This window comes from Octodon degus, unplaced genomic scaffold, assembly GCF_000260255.1.
Source record: "Octodon degus isolate 3935 unplaced genomic scaffold, OctDeg1.0 scaffold00187, whole genome shotgun sequence".
Taxonomy (NCBI): Eukaryota; Metazoa; Chordata; class Mammalia; order Rodentia; family Octodontidae; genus Octodon; species Octodon degus.
The window spans coordinates 1167084-1185138 of NW_004524763.1; the positions used below are offsets into that span (position 1 = coordinate 1167084).

Here is an 18055-nt window from a genome sequence, read left to right on the forward strand (position 1 = left end):
TCACAGAACTGGAGCACTGCAGACTAGGAAGCTGTCTCAGTTACTTTTTACTCATTGCTGGGATAAAATACCCAACACCCACAATTAAGGAGGAAAGGTTTATGTAGCTCACAGCTTGTGGGGGTTTCAGTCTATACCCCACTGGCTCGCAGGGAGAGCAGCACATGGCAGAGAGCAGCAGCACCTGGCAGCAGAAAACAACAAAGAGCAAAGGGAAGGGCAGCAGCTGCGGCTTCTAGCCAGCCTGTCTCCCCTCCTTATATTATAAACAAGCTACCCTAGGGCTGGGACTGTAGAACCTACACAATATCCATGCCCTCCTCTTGTACAGCATGATGATGCTTATAAACTAAGAATCCTGGCTCTCTGCTGAGTCAAACTTCTAAACTTTGCACATTGACACAATGTATCAAGCAGTACAATCCACCCCTTGTCAACTTGGCAGCCAGACATTTCCTTAAACCGGTTTCCAGGTACCTAGACAGACTTTTTAACATTTAACAGCTTGAACACTGTACTGTATTAGAACCATGACACTTTGACGCTGGGCATTCCCTCAAAGACTCATGTACATCTCTTTATGTACAACCTTAACAGTTTTAGCACTGCTGAAAAGTGCAAGTCTCAAGTCTTCTTTATAACCTAAGGAAAACTCTCAGCTGTGAGCCCCTGCACAAAGGAAAAGTTAAACACTTTTAACACTTAAAGCCACAAGGCAAACACTACCATCCCAAAAGGTACAAGCAGCAGGACACAAAGCCTTGGGACCAAAGCAAGGCTAATTCAGAAGGGCAAATATTAAGTCCTATAGTTCCATGTGGAACATCTGAAGAAACCTGCAATGAGTTGCGAGCTCTAAAAGCCTTATGTGGCTCCACCCTATGGCACTTTGGTTGGTAGCTCCATGGCTTTTTACTGGGGCTGGCTTTGTTCTCTCTTTTCAGCTCTCCTTAGAAAATCTATGTTTTTAGCTTTTAAGAAAACTTTTGAGGCTTTTATTGAAGGCTTTTTACTCACAGCTTTACACACTGCCCTCTCAGGGGCACACTGCCTGGCCTCCCATGCTTTCTGAAGCCTTTCTAACCTCAGAATTTTTGTATTTTTGTATGTGTATAAAACCAGTGCCACGTGGATGATGCCAAGGGCTGTTGCCAGCTGGAGCAGTAGCCAGGGTTTTTTTTTCCCCCCCTTGGCTGTAGGGGTCGAGTGCCTAGATTGCTGAGCACTCTAACACTGATTTTGAGGAACAAATTTTTGTGCCAACACCATTTTGGAACCTGGTGTGGCCACTGCCTCCATTTTATAACATGGGGCTCTATGGCCTTTTCTTCAAAGCAAAATCTCTCACCCTTGTGGTTTTAAGGCTGTAAAGGGCAAGGAACTGCCACCTCCTGTGATGCCCTCAGGACATCTATTTTATCTTTTTGTTTTTCCTTGATCAGTGGAGATCTCAGCTCTATCTTTGTAGTCTACAGCCTTTTTGCACTTTTTTTTCCCCCCAAACTCACAACATGTTAAATCATCCTGCTGGGTTCTTTGCTCTTGACTCTCAATATACATCTGACTAAAGGCCCCAGCAATAGCCATGCTACTGCCTTTTTTGTAAGATTAACTAGTCCACCATGTTTAATCTCAGTCGCAGGCAAAGTCTCAGTCTCTGGACACAAAAAACTTTTTGTCAAGGTATAACATAAATCATCTACAGTCCAATGTGGTCCTTCTTTCCAGCAGAAACTTCCCAGCCTGGTCTTTACAGGCAGGCTTTTAAAGAGCATTTTGATCTTTTGAGCTCAGACCAGAATCTCCCATACACAAGAACTCTTCGCTAGTAGGCAACATCTTTAAACCATTTTTTTTCTTTTTTCATTTATGTATTTGGTACAGGGTCTCACTACGTATCTTGGACTTGTAGCAATCCTCCTGTTTTCAGCCTCCCCAGCACTGGGATTACAGGTGTGGGATTACAGGATTACAGATCCAGACTCTAAACCTTTTTTTTAAATCTCTTTCCATAGGCCATTTGTAAAACCTTGTGAACAACATGGTCACGTAGTCACAGCAACAACCCCACTTATCTGGAACCAAATTTTGTCTCAGTTAATTTTTACTCATTGCTGGGACAAAATATTAGACACCCAAATTTAAGGAAGGAAAGGTTTATTTAGCTCACAGTTTGTGGAGGTTTCAATCTATACTCAGTTGGCTCCCAGGCAAAATAACACATAACAACAGAAACAACAAAAAGAAATAAAAATATTTATATCAACAACAACAAAACAACAGCTATAACTTTCAGACAGCTTCTTTCTCTTCTTTATATTATAAACAAGATATCCTGGGGCTAGAGATAGAAAAATCACACAATGTCCATGTCACTCTCTTACAAAAGATAAAGATGTTTATAAACTAAAAATCTTAGCTCTCTGCTGAGTAACTTAATTAAACTTTGAACTTTTTAAGTTAACACAATATATCAACCAATACAGAAGTGTAACAGGTTATCTGATCATCCACCATCTCAACACACACTAAAACTAGCAAAACTAGCCAAGTCAACAAGGCATTTTTATTAAGTAACATAAATAAAAATCTCCTGTTGATCTGGCTCCTTTGTAAAGAAAATCAAAAAGCAAAGCTAGTCTTCTGGAAATAGCACCAAAACTATTTTTTTGTATTAACAAAGAACACACAGGATGCTTTTTGTTACTTGTAGACAAACTAACAAACTGCAAAGAGTGCTAAACAGAAGCTAAACTCTTTCAAGCAGTTTTTCTCTGCAAATGCTTCTCCACTTTTTTCATTACCTGAAACAGGACACAGAATTTTTATGGAGCCAACAGCATCACCATTGGAACTTGACGTTTGCCACAGACCGGATCAATTATTCATATTTAAGCAGTTGCCATATTCCATACTATACTGCAAGAGTATAATGAAAATTCTGGAATAGATAGCCTAACCTGTGAGACTACCATCAACTTTTGTTCCACAGCGAATGCTGGGTCATCCTGGAGCACCTCAACTGCAGAACGTCTTGTCTTTCTTTTTTTTGCATAACCAGGGATTGAACTCAGGCCCTTGCGCTTGCCAGGGAAGCGTTTATTCCACTGAGCCATCTCTCCAGCCCCATTTTGTCTTTCTTTTGCATTCCAGTGCCACATGGCTGGCTGGGCCAGAGTAACACTCTCCGTGGGGTTTCCGTACTACCCAATCCGTGCACTGTAATAACCTTCAACTTTTAGACATTGGAGGTCAAAAGACACACTGAAATTTTGTGAATGTAACTGGACAGCACATCTCGCCTGGCACAGCTCCTGCTGTCTTCTAAGATGATTACAACTTGTGAAAAACAAATCCACTTTCAATAATTACAGGATCTTACTGGCCTAGTTACAAGAATTTTATGAAAGGAATACTTACATGAAGTAACAAAAATTATCTTTATTGATATATGTAATAACTACAGCAGAACTTACTAATTTTTTGAGTTCTAAGTCATAGTAAAATTTCCATGCAGGAGTGCATAATTAATTTACCAATATCCTTTTGAAAGTAATGCATTATTTGCTGAGCCTTTTGCTCTTCCCATAAACAATTCTATAGTTATGGTATAAAGCCTGCACATTAACTTTCATTGCTGATAAAATTCAAACACCAAGAAAATTTGTAAACATCATTAGCAGATGTCTTTCACATAAAGGGTCATTTTGAAGAGACTTACATAAGCACAAATTATATTTTTCTCTTTCCTATTTAAAAATCTAAAGGAAAAGTAAACCTCATACACTGTTAAACAAGCCAGTCTACATAATTACATTCTTAGATATTAAAAATTCATGATGTCAAGATTTATCAGCTCTCTTTAAAGAAATAAAAGCTTGATCTTTTTTTTTTCCTTCCAAAGATAAAAAAGAAACAAAGATAGAAATGATTTCTTCTTTTACTTGAATAACTGGCATTTTAAACAAATTTGATTCTAGGGTAACAGATTTTCCTGATACAGGTAAAAGGCATGCCTCTAACGCCAGGACCTAACAAAGGATGCTGAAATTTCCCTTTACATCATCCCTAAACTGGTTCTAGAATCAGCTAGTTTCCCCATTCCTCTCAGACTGCTTCTTTCAGTTTTTATCCCATCCTAAAGTCATTCAGCTCAAGATGATAATGGCAGTTTTTGGAGGAAAAAAATGCCTCCACTGATGAACATGGAACCCATCTCCTGGCTCAATTTTAAATTCTAAGACTGAAATAGGCTAATCTGATCACTGCTGAGTTGTCCAGTATATTTTTATCATCTTCATTCTGTATAAAAATGCAGACAATGTGTAAGTATGTAACATACATAGAAACATTTATTTAAATTTTAACAACTTGGGAGTAGAATTTTTTGCTATGCATTATATATATTCAAGATTGTAAAGATTAAAGATTAGAATGTGAATTTTAAGTGGTGCTAACTTCCAATCTCAAATGATTATAAACAGTTTAAGAAAGCAAAAATGAATACACATAGTTTTTCTACATATAATATTTAAATTGTTGCTAAAGCCATAAATATTATGTAGTCTTGTTAAAAATCACCTACTGACATTGCTAACAGGCAGATGATACAAGAAGGACCATCTATTTCATGGAACTAATAGGATAAATAAAACTGAATGATGCATCATAAAATAAAAGCAGTGAAACATTTAACTTTTATTTGGAGCAAGTAGTTAAGAATACAATTTTGATGAGGAAGGGCCAAAATAATGAAATCTTCAAAGCTCCAGGCACAGCTTATTCCTTTACTACAAACGAATAACTCCAGCAAAGATTCCTTTAAACAAAAAGTGTATTTTTATTACTTTCTAATTACTGGGATAAAATACTTAACACACAAAAGTTAAAAGAAGAAAGGTCTGTTTAGCTCACAGATTGTAGAGCTCTCAGTCCAGAGTCACCTGGCTCACAGTCAGAAGGGCATGGCATGGGAGAGACAGTCCACAGCAGGGTACAGGAAGCAGGAAGACTCCGTTCTTTTCTCTCTTTATCCCACATAGGCTATAAGACAACGGGTTGCTGCCACACACACCCAGGGTGGGGTTCTCTCTTCGGTGAATCCATCACCCATACCCAGAACTACACTAAACCTGTGGGGAGGTTCAGTAACAATCACCCATGACCCATGATCCAGTTACTTCCAAAAGCCCCACCATGAGCGCTTTAGGGGGAAATCTAGATATATGCTATAACACCCAAATCTTTGTATTTATTTTGTCCCCCCAAAATTACTCTCACTATTGTACTTAATAAAGCAGTAGTAACAATCAAATGATTTAATTTAATTAGAAGTCTTACAAAGCATTAAAAGGAAAAAAAAGTATCAGATTACTTGAAGTTACTAATACTGACCATTAGAAAAAAATAATTAGAATCGACTTTGTCACAAATTCCTTTAGTATTGTTCTTAATGTAGACAGTAACTCAGATACAAAAATATAAAGTTATAAGCAGAAAAGTAGTTAGGAACTATTTGAGCTCATAAATTTATGGGAATGCATGTTACTTAGCTACCATAATAGATAAATTTTATTGCTTTTGATACCCATCTCTGTGTTTTTTCAATTTTCTATTCATTTCACTTTTCGTTATATAGAATGTACTTTCACTAAATTTTGCAGATATAAAAATATAATGGTTTTTTAATAGACCCACATATAACAATTGATCACTATTGCTAATCCCAAATATAATTTTGAGTCTACTCTATATTGCCCAGAATGAAAGACTTGACTAGAGTTGAAAAGAAGGTCTTTAAGACCTCTTCATGAACATAATTTTAAATGGTGCATTATACAGCTAGAACATCACGTGTACCACCACTTTCCTGGCATGAACTCCAATGTGCTCAAGTTTTCACCAGTCTACAGCAATTCCCAAAGACTTTACGCACAAATACTTTAATTTTAATAGGATACTGTGAACACAAGACAATAAACAGAAGAAAACTATGGAGAAATTAACATAAAACATATAAACAGAATTACACAAAATTAATTACATGGAATTTATAGACAATACTCAAAATTATTTAACTGAGAAAGATGAAACTATCCTTTTAAACTACAGGATACAGGGCCGGGGAGATGGCTCAGTGGAATAAGCGCTTCCCTGGCAAGCGCAAGGGCCTGAGTTCAATCCCTGGTTCTGAAAAAAAAACTACAGGATATTGATTAGCATAATTCTGCCCTCACTTTCATCTGAATTTGTATTTTTTTAAAAACCTAGAATTACAAGTGCTTTAAGAAATACTTCGTTTTTGTCTTACCTCCTTTTGATGTCTAAAGATTGAGCCTGCTTTATCTGCAGAATCACATGTCTATCTATAGAATAATATGTCTGTCACACCAGGACATATCTATCGATTTCTGTTAAATTCTTCAATACTGGTAGCTAATAAGTACATCTTTTACAACAATTTTTTTTTCTTTTTGAGACAGGGTCTTGCTATGCAATTCAGGCTTGCCTTCAGCTCATTTTGTAGCCCAGGCTGCTCTCGAACTCACAACAATCCTCCTGCCTCAGCCTCTGCATACCGAGCGTACAGGCATGTGCCACCATGCGCGGCTCACACTGAACGGTTTTGTGACTATATACTCAGGTTTTGTTCCTAGCCTTTATCCTCAGGAAATAGGATAATGGTATCCTTTATTTCTCTGACAAAATTCACAGAATATTCTTGGGACTTAGAATGAAATGCAAATAATTATCATAAGGAATAGGGGGGTTCACTGTTGCAATTTTAACATAAAATCCTGATAGAAAAGTCCGAGAAGTAAAGCCGTCAAAAGCCCATCACAACACACTCAGCAATCACTAGTAATAATGGAGGATTCAACTTGCTTCAGTCACTCTTCATTTTATCCACATCTTTAAAGAGGGATTTTTAAAAGCTTTAATAAGATCCATTATTATGGAAATGGCAAAACATTTGCTAAGAAACTTTGAGCCTAGTAAGGCTATTATAAAAACAGGACAAGAGAAAAACCTTTCCAATTACTAGTAAGTTGGAGTTCTGACAATCCTAGAGATAATCAAAGCCAATTTTATAATAATTCTAGCAAGATTTTTAGTTATAAACTTTCATATCTGAACAAGGGAAGACATGTATTATAAGGATGATGAGTCAAAATCAATGTTTTTGCATGACAATTAAGGAAGGACATTAATACAGTTTTCTCACATATAACAATCATGTGCAGTAGCCCACAGAGATTATCCAGAAGGTATGCACTCTAGCAACATCTACAAGCACATCACATAGTGCAGCTCACAGCCTGTGAGTGTCATCTGCTTTCCGCTTTGGAGTACCTCTACCATTTGGTCCCTCTTAGACACTAAACAGAGAGTCCTAGGAGGCCTGTGGTGTAAAAGCAATGCTATCATTTCCTGCTTGATCATGGTCATGCTCCCAGAAGCCTCAATCAATAGGAATTTTGGGAGAAACGCAGCATGAAACAGGAGAGTTCTCTAAATGGAAAGATTCTGTTCTTCTATATTTTTCTATAGGAAAATAGGGGCATCTTGCTGCCTAAGAATATGAGTATTTTATATTTGTATAAAATGAAGCTAAATTAACAGCTATTAAAATCTGCAAGTGCTATAAATCAAAAGCAATGAAGAGAAGAGGAAAAGAAACCTACACAAAGAAAAATGTAGAGGAAGTGAGTCCTCTGAGTTCTGACAGAGAGGGATCAACAAAATAGGGTCTGTTTTAAAGTGGACTGAAGAGCCTCATGTGGCAATGACCCAAAGGCACTGTTCTATTAAGATAATAAACATGGTTAACTACACGAGTGGTAATGCTTTGCCTTGAAGTTCTTCCCTCTCATGGTAGAGACATGATCTCCTGGCCTGTAACCAGCTTCCATAACCTTGAAATTTCTTTGAAGCACTATATCTTACTTTAAACATTTTATGAATTTTACATCCCGATCCAAATATATGTGTGATTTTAAATTAAATGTGTGGCTCCACTTTCTTCATGCAATTCATTCTTAAATCTTACAGCAAAATGTAAGCTTCCACAAGTATGTCATTTTCATTGCAGTGGCTTTTTATGCCCTTTGCTTTACTCAGTTGCATAAGCAATTTAGAGAAGGCAGGAACGGTGAGGTATAATTCAGAAACATTTCCTTAAAAATGGCTGAAAAGCAAGAGCATTCTAGGAATTAAAGGAGTAAATTTCAGTCGCTGAAATAATGCCTTCATGTGAAATCCTGACTGCTCCCAAAATACAAGTAAAGTTGTTCTGCGCAAGAGGCAATTACAGTTTAGTTGCTAGAGCCGTTCTCCCCATCTTAGAGAATGTTTAATCAATTTAATTTACCTGTACTACAGAAAATAAGGAGAAGGTTAGCTTATCTAAATCATTTAATTCTCAAAAGACTTATCTGACATGTTGGCAACTTCACATTCTCCATGAATTTCAAACATGAAACATAGTTTTGCAGTAAATTATTGTATGTAGCCATGCAGTGAAATTATAACATAGCAGATAATATACTTAAGGAAAACAACCAGCTTCTTGCTGAATCAATACAGCTTGATATTAATTCTTCTCCAATATAATGTAAAGCACATAGGTACTAACTGCAAAACTAAAGCTTTAACTGAACAATACAGCTCCATGGAGAAATTAAGAATGGTAAGCAGGGTGTCCTCACTAACCATTCAGCACAGTCTTTTTCATGTCAGGCATTATGTGAGGCTCTGTGAATGAAGGGAAGAATAAGGCAAGCCCAGCCCTCTGAAGCCTGACAGTGGACTCCAAGCCCAATGCAAGACGTGCTTTTCCCTATGTGCTTCGTCATCGGTTTTTGAGGACTATGCAACAATGTCTCCACAGTCACCTGTAACATGGTACAGCACTTATGTGAGGCATGGCTTTCTTAGTTCATAAACACGGAAAATGCCACTATTTTAGATGAAGAGCTTTAAGAAAAATCAATAAAGATTCAGAATGCAAGTGAGTATCATCAATGAACCTGCACCTTAACGCAGCCTTCTGTTTTCAGTAACTTCATTTGAGGATGGGATGAGGGGAGACAAGGTGTCAAGATGGTTCTGTGTGGGTAGGACCATCCACAGGAAAGCATCTCTTGACCATGCCTACTCTGTGCCTGCAGTATCACCTACTCTTTTGTCATTATTAAACCCCAACGTGTCCCAATGTGTTTCTGAATACCCTGAACAAGTGGAATTGGCCCCAACTGAAAATCATTTTATATCTTCTGACTATCTATTTTCAATTTTGCATTTACTTTTGCCCTTAGTCTTCTAACTTGGACTCTAGTGTTGTGGCTAGGATGTGAAAAAAAAAAAAAAAAAAAAAAAGGGATGTCTTCCTAAAATTACTGCAACAACTCTATAATCTATATACATAAATTCTTCTCTTAGGGTCAGAAATTATCCAGAGCCTTTCTCTTGTAATACATTATTAGGGAAAGCAACACATTTTTAATCACTCATATGTACATCAATAAAAATGTGACATTAGAAGGATACAAAACAAAGATAAAAGAATTCCCTTGACCTCTGATCACACCTAGTGTGTTTTGCAGTACCTTAGTCATGCATTTATTAGGGTTCTTAAGTACTGTTTTTAAAAGGCTACACTGTTTAAAATTTAAGAATAGATCTAGATCTCTTTTCTTGGTCAGCTCATCAATATGTGACTTTACATATTTGCTGATTACTGTGTTCCACCAACATTTGCTAATGAACTATTAAGACTTCCCTTTCATCTTCAGTAAACTGAAGCAAATCTCTGTGTAGCAGTAGATTCCTTTCCTCGATCTGACCTGGCTAAGTGTGATACCCTTACCAACCTCTACTGGATTTCCTCCAAGGATTCACATTAGACCCAATTATCCTGGAAATGGACAGCTCAAAAATTCAGGCCATAATACACACTCAGGAAAAAAAAAATCTAAACATCTTCCAATTAACAGCATAAACTACATTTTATCAAGGAAGGCAACCAGCTCAGTGTTCTATAGATTTATAGGTTGTATTTGCTTCTGTAAAAATTAGCACGGTGTGTACTTAATTTATATTAAAAATTTAAAAATACATTCCGGATGATCAGTGTGTCACTAGTTATAAACTGCAGCCAATGGGATGTCATCATAGTAACAGGAACATACATTTCATTCAGTCTTCTACACTATGATGGAAGCATTACTAATTCAAAGAATGCAGTGAGCTTAAGACAGGCACGAACAACTTCACAATATAGTTATCAACTACTTAATAACAAAAAGATGAGTGTTTGTGATACAAAAAATAGAAATATTCTGCTGTACAATGACTAACAGTTACTCTTAGAGTGGAGAAAATGTAATGTTTCAAAATCTAATGAAGCTGGGCATAGTGGTGCAAACCTGGAATGCCAGCACTCAGGAGCCTGAGGCAGGAGAATCACCATGAATTCACGTGCACCCTTGACTATCTACTGAGTTCAGGGCCAACCTGGACTACATAAGGAGACCCTGTCTCAACCAAACCAAACTGAACCGAACCAAACCGAACCAAACTAAACTGATAACAGGATGATTATAAAAGAAAGAGGAAAAAAAAATTTGGATAAAAGGTCTATTTTATGCCAAAATAGCCATGTGTTAGATTTAAATACCTGACCCCCATCTTAGGCTGAGGACTTAATTCCTAAATACAGCAATGTCCAGGGATAGGACTTAGGGAGGTGGCTGGATTATGGCAGTGCTAACCTCATCAACAGACTAATCCACTGATAAGCTCACTGTTGGCTGTGCTGGTAGGAGGTGGGCCCGGCTGGAGACAGCAGTGTCCCTGTCCCGAAGCTCCCTGCTCTATGTCTCTGTCTGTCTCTCTTGGCTTCCGTGAGGTGAGGACCTCTCTCCCACCCTGTAATTTTGCCATTGGAGTCAGCTGACCATGGGCTAAAGCACTGAAAATGTTGGCCAAGTAAACCTTTTCCTAGTTTGTTAAACAACAACAACAACAAAAACCTTTGTTTTTGTCACAGCAATGAAAAGCTGACTAATACATCTTCATTTATATTTTCTCCTATAATATAAAACTTACTAAAGTTTTATGTTATGCACACAGCTATTAAGTTCAGGCTGTGACAAAGATAAAAAGATGCACAAGATTAGGTCATTGTTCTCAAAGATCAATCATCCATGTACATACATTTATTAGTTTATTCGTAAATGTTTACTGATTGAATTTTTGTGCTAGGGAACTCAAGATCAATCATATATTGACCATGGGTTAAGAATTAGTAGTGCAATACACAAGATAATACAGTAAATAAAATATAACAATTAGCTATAATTCCTTAAGTAGAACTACATATGAAGTGCTCCAGGAAAACAATGTCCTAATAATGTTATTTTCCATTTCAGAAAGAATGTATGCTCCTATCACACCAAAATTGAGGTTTTACTGAAAAATAAATCGACAGAAATTGTATAAAATTTACAACATGTCCAGATGACTAGAGGCAGATCAGTAGATAAAGATGTTTAATTAAAATATAAGATAACTTTAAAACAAACACTTTGTAAGTCTTCAATTTCTAAAATATCTGATGGCTACAGGAAAGTGTAACATTGATGGTAGAGAAAATTTTGTTTAACTGACATAGGCCACTGAATGCTTGCGAACTTACTCTTTGAAGGTAAATCCCAGAGAGGGTTAATGTAAAAAGCTCTCCGCCTACTGGCAGCAAATTCACCAGCACGCCAGAAGGAAGGCAGCAGCGTGCAGCATCTTGGGAGAGAGGGAAGGAAGACCCTGGAGAAGCCCAGGCTCTGCTTCTCATTCTGTGCGCCCAGCATTTGCTTTCCTGTCAGCACCACTGTTGGCAAGAGGCCCAAGTTCAACTGAATCCAGCGCAAAAGACGGCAACTTTTCCTGAGCCCAGAGAGGACAAATGTTTTCCCCCAAGCAGGACAGCATACAAAGTTCTTAAGAGAATTAGTCTGAAGGCCTCAGACCTGGCCTGTATATGATCACTGAAAGGAGAAAACCATTCAGTAAAGAAAATTGAAATGCTAGTCTTTTTTTCCGGCTAGGAAGTATTGCTACCTAGGTCACTTAGGCTGTGGCATGTTTCTCAAGTATTTTTCTATCTTTCTCTATTATCTATGCATTCAGTAAAAATCCCTGAAATGCATGCTGCGTCCTAGACATGGGACTGCAAATATTTTGTTAAAGAGACAAAGAGCAGATGGCTTAGATTTTGCAGACAAGATATAAAACCAAAGAGATTACCAGATAAAAAGCAATAAATCAATGAACTGATATTAACAGCATATATTAATTTTGACTCTCAAAAACGTGGAAGGTAGGTACTATACTTTCAGAAATGGAAATGAGGCTTAGATTAGATTTGTGACCTGACTGCATGGGTGACCATGAGGCAGTTTCAAAGTCAGGACTTCTGGAGAATAGCAAACAGTCTCTCCAGTACTACTCTGCAGGGAGCTCACCCGTATGTAGAAGATGAAATGATTTCTATTAAAGCCTGTTATGGGGCGTATCCTAGAATACGACCATGTAACACTATGGTATTAATCTTAGCTAATATGGGTTGATAAAACAATAAACATTTGTGATCTCTGTGGCCCAACACTGCCCTCAATTCCTAAATCCTTGGTGTCACCTAAACATGATAGCACTCCAACAAAAGTCTCTGTTCCTGTGAGGAAACTGAGTTAGGAAGCGGTTAACTAACTGCCTCTGGTCTCTGCAGTAATTTGTAATGGAGACAGAACTTTCTTCTAGTTCTTCCTAAAAGGAGACCTTTAGTTGTGTTGAGATTCAAGTCTCAATTCTCTGTTTTAGTTTGTGATTACTGCCTTTTTTTCCTTCTAGTGCAGCTAAGATATAATAACTTCCTGTGTTTCATCTCTTGAGTCAAAGAGATCCCATATTTTGAAACTAAAAACTTAAATAAAATTGTTTACATTAAAGAGTGAAATACAGTATAGTTTCTCACTGAGTATGAAAAACATGAAAAAAACAATGAAGTGAAGAAGACAAATCACCCTAGCTCAGAGCCAATTTCCAGGGTAGCCTTGGTGATGCCAACCTATCTTCCTACAGAGAATGCAAAGGAGAATGTTACAGGTGACCGGGGAACACTGAAAATGCTGGACTTTGTCACAGGCAGAGTTTGACGCAGCCGGGAAGCAACCCTAAGGAATGCCTTGCTTCTTCTCTGCACCAAATATTTTCCTGCTGCAAAGACAGATGCACACAGTGAATAAAATCTGATGCAATTAAATATTGCCACTCCACCTGGAGGCAAACGGTTTTTGTGCTTTGTGCCAAAGTCTGATGAAGTACAGTGGAAGGTTTTCAGGACTGTGCGGAGTGGCTCTGTAGACCAAGTCTGAACTCGGCAAGAACGAGCCCTGTAACTTGAGTGGGCCGCCTACATGAACCAGAACAAAGGCTGCTCTAGAACACTTGCTATCACCTTTCTGAGTTTTAAAGCACAAACATTTTTAATGTGCTCTGGATTTTATGGATGTTTCTGTAAAGAAAGGAGCATGATATCCTGTTGACCACTATTAATCCTAATTTGTAAATCATTCAACTAGCGTTCTAGTTTCTTGAAATGTCTTTTATGAACTTGGCTATATGAACTCCAATGGGCACCTTCTGGCATGACAGAGCCAATTTTCAGAGCCCTTCAGAGCCAATTTTCTGAACTGACAATATGGATGAGCATACCCACACCACAGCAAATTCAAGGTAATTTTTATGTGATCTCTTTCTTAGAAATACAGTATCATGGTGGCCTCCTCTTACCCAAATCATGTCATCAGACATTTTTACACATAACCAAGAATACTGATCAAATATAATTGTACCATTTCCAAATGCAGTAATTTCCTTTTTCAAATTTCACTTCACTGAACTGTTATTCCAGTCTTAGATGCTTAATTCTTTACACTATTATCATCTGCCATTATAAGGTTTAAATGTGAGTACCAAAAATAAGAGTAGGTTAGTTCTCTTTCAGTTCTATGGTTCTATAAGTTTGTCAACATGAATTACGTTTTTCAGCTTCCTTGTGAACCTTCTTCCCCAGCCCAGATATGCTGTCACAGTGCATTTCTGACAACACTTTCTTATGTCCAGTGATGTCCTAGCCCATGTTTTCTAGCTTTACCTTGCGAACACTTGCCAGGCGATTCATCATCAAAGACTCCTCGCGATCGTCCTCATCATCCAAGTCGAGCATGGGCATGCCAAAGGGATCGATGATGCTGCAACACCGGGAGCCTTCATCTCTGGGATCAAAGGGGTCCACGATTATGGGCTCTGTGCCTTTGATCTCGCAACGACAGAAGGGGCAACCCTGGCCATCCGACTCCTATACAAATACAGAAAATGCACTGGTCAGTCTTTGTAAATAATGAATAATCCAAAGACAAGTCAATGTTATACCTGTAATACAACACTGCAAAAAAGAGAAAGGTTTCTGGGTAAGAAGTAAAGGGGGGGAAAGAAAGAAGTCTCCCCTTCAGCTTTTGAGTGCTCTCTTCTAATTTAATACATAAGGCTCCGCTCTTCTACAAAATACTGAAAACTGTGTCATGCCTTTCTTTATGAAAAGGCCACAGAGGTGGCTAAGTACTGTGTAACAGTGATGGCGAGCAGCATGCATGCTCTAAGTCTGCCATTACTGTTCTGTAAGAAGGACATTATGGTTAAAAAAAATTCATGATAAATCAGAAATACCAATAAGAGAAGTTCTTGTGGATATAACTATGGTAAATGTTTGTTTTCACATTTTAGGTCTTTTAAAATGTTGACTTATATAGGATTCATAAGGAAACATGCATAAATTTAGATTGAGAAAGTGAAAGGCTATATCAACTTGTGGAAGAATATTTGAAATATAAAACTTCCTTATGTATTAATTTTTATCTCCAATCTTGCTTTCAAACTAATTTTGGAAAAAGAAAAAAAAATGACAGGATCATAATACATGATTCCAAAACACACTACAAAGTCACAGTTACAAAAGCAGCATTGTATAGACGCAAGAAATTGGTGTGCAACCAGTGAAATACACCAGAGGCCACAGAAACAGAGTCATGGCTGTGGCTGTATCCAGACGTCCTCCCAGAGCCGCAGGCACTCGTAAGGTAACTGGACAGATCTCAGCGGAGGAGGAAGTGAAACATAAGGCTCATTTCTTGACCCTACAAAAGACTCAGCATAGTTCCTCTAAAATCTGAATTTAAATCTTTCTTAAACCCTTCTACCTGAGAGGTTAATGTAACACAAACTGCTACTGTATGTTAGAGTACCTGTTATGACAGACATCACAGAATGCATTTTCTGTTCAGTTTTACTAACCTAAGTTCCTAGTACCAATCAACCAGATAAATGCAATGACCACTCTGATTTGCAAGCAGATCACACAGACTGTGTCTCCTTCCGGGTACTTACTCTAATATGACTTCACCCATCGCTCTTCTTTAAGCCCTGAATACTGTCATACGCAAATTAAGTCTAACCATAAATTCTCAGATGGTACTTTGGTTCCTCTGCTCTAGTTTCTACCATATGATTGATTGAATACACATGGACAATGTCTATAATAGGCATTTAATTAATCAGGATTGTCCCTCAGTAATTAAAAAAATGTTTCTGTCAATATATACTTACTAGCAGATTAAAGAATAAATGCTTAGTGAAGAAAGACCAATAACTCTTTTCCAAGTCTTCAACATGTTCATGTTATATGAATGTTAAGAGGAAGTACTTAGAAATTCTTCTATTCTAATTGACTCAATAGATTTCACTTCTTCAAATAAACGCTTTCAAGCTCAAAGGATACAGAAGTTATCAGAAAATACATATTTGAAACTCACCTATGTAACACACTGACAAAGACATTCAGAATCACATTCCAATAACTAATACTATTAATTTTTTTTTTTGGAGTAGGAAATATTTATTGCGAGAAAGAAAGCTTCTAAGAGGGACACAAGGGGGCCCGGAAAGTGGGATGCCCTCCAATGACTCACATTCAAAGTTAATGATACACTGTAGCTGACTTCTTAATAAACTGACAAGGACAGAAAAGCAGAAAAAATGTAAATTTTAAATAGCAAATTCCCCTTTCCTCACATGTCTTATATATGTTTTCTCTTATTTTTTTAAGATAAAACTTACACAAAATACAATTTGTTCATTTTCCGAATGATCACCTTTTCTAATACGCAATCAAGTCTCATTGTGCAGTATATTTTATTTCCACTCTCTGTGTATGTTTTCCCTTATTGGTAACTTCTAATTTATATTACCTTACTATATTTCATGTAGTTTTGAGAATACCCTAAAATCTTTTTAAGATTAGGTAATAATATTTTAAATATTTATATATAAAGAATAAGCTGAGTCTACATGAGGTATTTTCAGAGCATAGTATTTCCCACAGATAATAAATAATTTTTTGTCGAAAGAAGATAGTTAACAGCAATATTATACTAAATGCCCCAAAGTGGACAGTCTTTAATTTCCTCCCTATTTTATCAATAACAGAAGACTAAAGAATGTGTGCAATGGATCAAAAAAGTGTAGATATCGTGTATCAGGACATGGGATTGGACTTCAATCTCTACCAATTACTCTATGTGACACTGGACAATTGAGTCTTATCAGCAAGGAATAAGGAGATAATGCACAACATAAGGGGCATTTTAGAGACCAAGAGACATTAGCTCAAAGCACTAAAAAGTGATATCCACATTCCAGTTGGCCTAATTACTATACTCTCAAAACATGAAGAAATATGGTAAGAAAACATTCCTTATCCTTTGCAACAAAACTCCTATATCCACAGCAATTTCATTTTGTAAAGCCATGAATATGGTTTGGAAACTTCAGAATTATTGGTGTACACTGTTTACACATAATTGAAAATTTAAGATGTCTCCTAAGTGAGGACTATATTACTATATTTGGAACAGTAATAACTACACTTCCAAGCACCGTCAAAAGCACTAAGCTCATGTAGTCCTAGAACACAGGTACAATTATTGTTCCCAATTTACCTGTAAGAAAATTAACAATGTACATAATTTATGAAAGGTATGCAGCTCGGCAGCACTGGGAGGAAAACCACAGCAGTCTGTTCAGGAGCCTATTTATTTCCACTCCATATGCTAATATCAGGGATTCTCTATGCAGTTCAGGCTGGTCTTATACTCCAATGATCCTCCTGCCTCAGCCCCCTCAAAGCTGGGATTATAAGGGTGTGCCACCATGTCCAGCTAATGTAAGTATTTCAATGCAGTAGCTTGTCAATCTAGATTTATGGACTAGATTAAAATAAAATTCAAAAGTAGCTCCTCGCAATTAATCACTTATTAATTCAAAAATTTTTTGAACTATTTTGTTCAGTTGTAGATTTCCAAGTGAAAGATACTACACTAATCAATAACAACTCTTTTTTTAAAAAATTATTTTTAGGGAAGGGTCTACAGGTTGTTCAGGGTCTCACTACTAGATTGGACTCATAATGATCTGCCAGTTTACAGCCTCCCAAAGCTGGGATTACAGGGATGTGCCACCACGCCCAGTCTCAACTGCTGTCTCAGTGGGCCCTCGGGGCAGGGCCAGCATGGCAGGCCTGGGGATTGAACCCCCGGCTCCTGTGCCTGCTTGCAGGTGCTTTAATCTGCTGAGCTACTTGGCCGGCCCCAATAACAACTCTTTACAGTTTCACCTTTTTAATAGGAAGACACAAATCTTGACTGAGTGAGGATAGAATTCCTTGGGATATATTTTCACATACTAAAAATTTTTTAAAAATATTTGTTGCTCAAATCCAATGTAAAATATTAATGCATGAAATTACTGAGTTCAAAATACAATAACATTTTGCTTCATGGAACCAACTTTGAAGCAGCTAGAAAATGTCCTATTAGACTCAATTAAGAATGTCTCCAGTATCAAAATAAACTCAGGAGTCAATCATTTGCTCTGTAAATAAAAC

At 37.3% G+C, this 18055-nt stretch overlaps 1 protein-coding gene across 6 annotated transcripts in view; it reads right to left on the reverse strand.

The window, feature by feature from the left end:
- Cblb (Cbl proto-oncogene B) overlaps positions 1 to 18055 on the reverse strand; it is a 218102-nt gene that overhangs the window by 47749 nt on the left and 152298 nt on the right. For all 6 annotated transcript variants that reach the window (XM_023704090.1, XM_023704093.1, XM_023704091.1 and 3 more), the window contains exon 10: positions 14213 to 14416. In XM_023704090.1, the coding sequence (XP_023559858.1) occupies positions 14213 to 14416 (204 nt within the window). The remainder of the gene's footprint in view (positions 1 to 14212; positions 14417 to 18055) is intronic.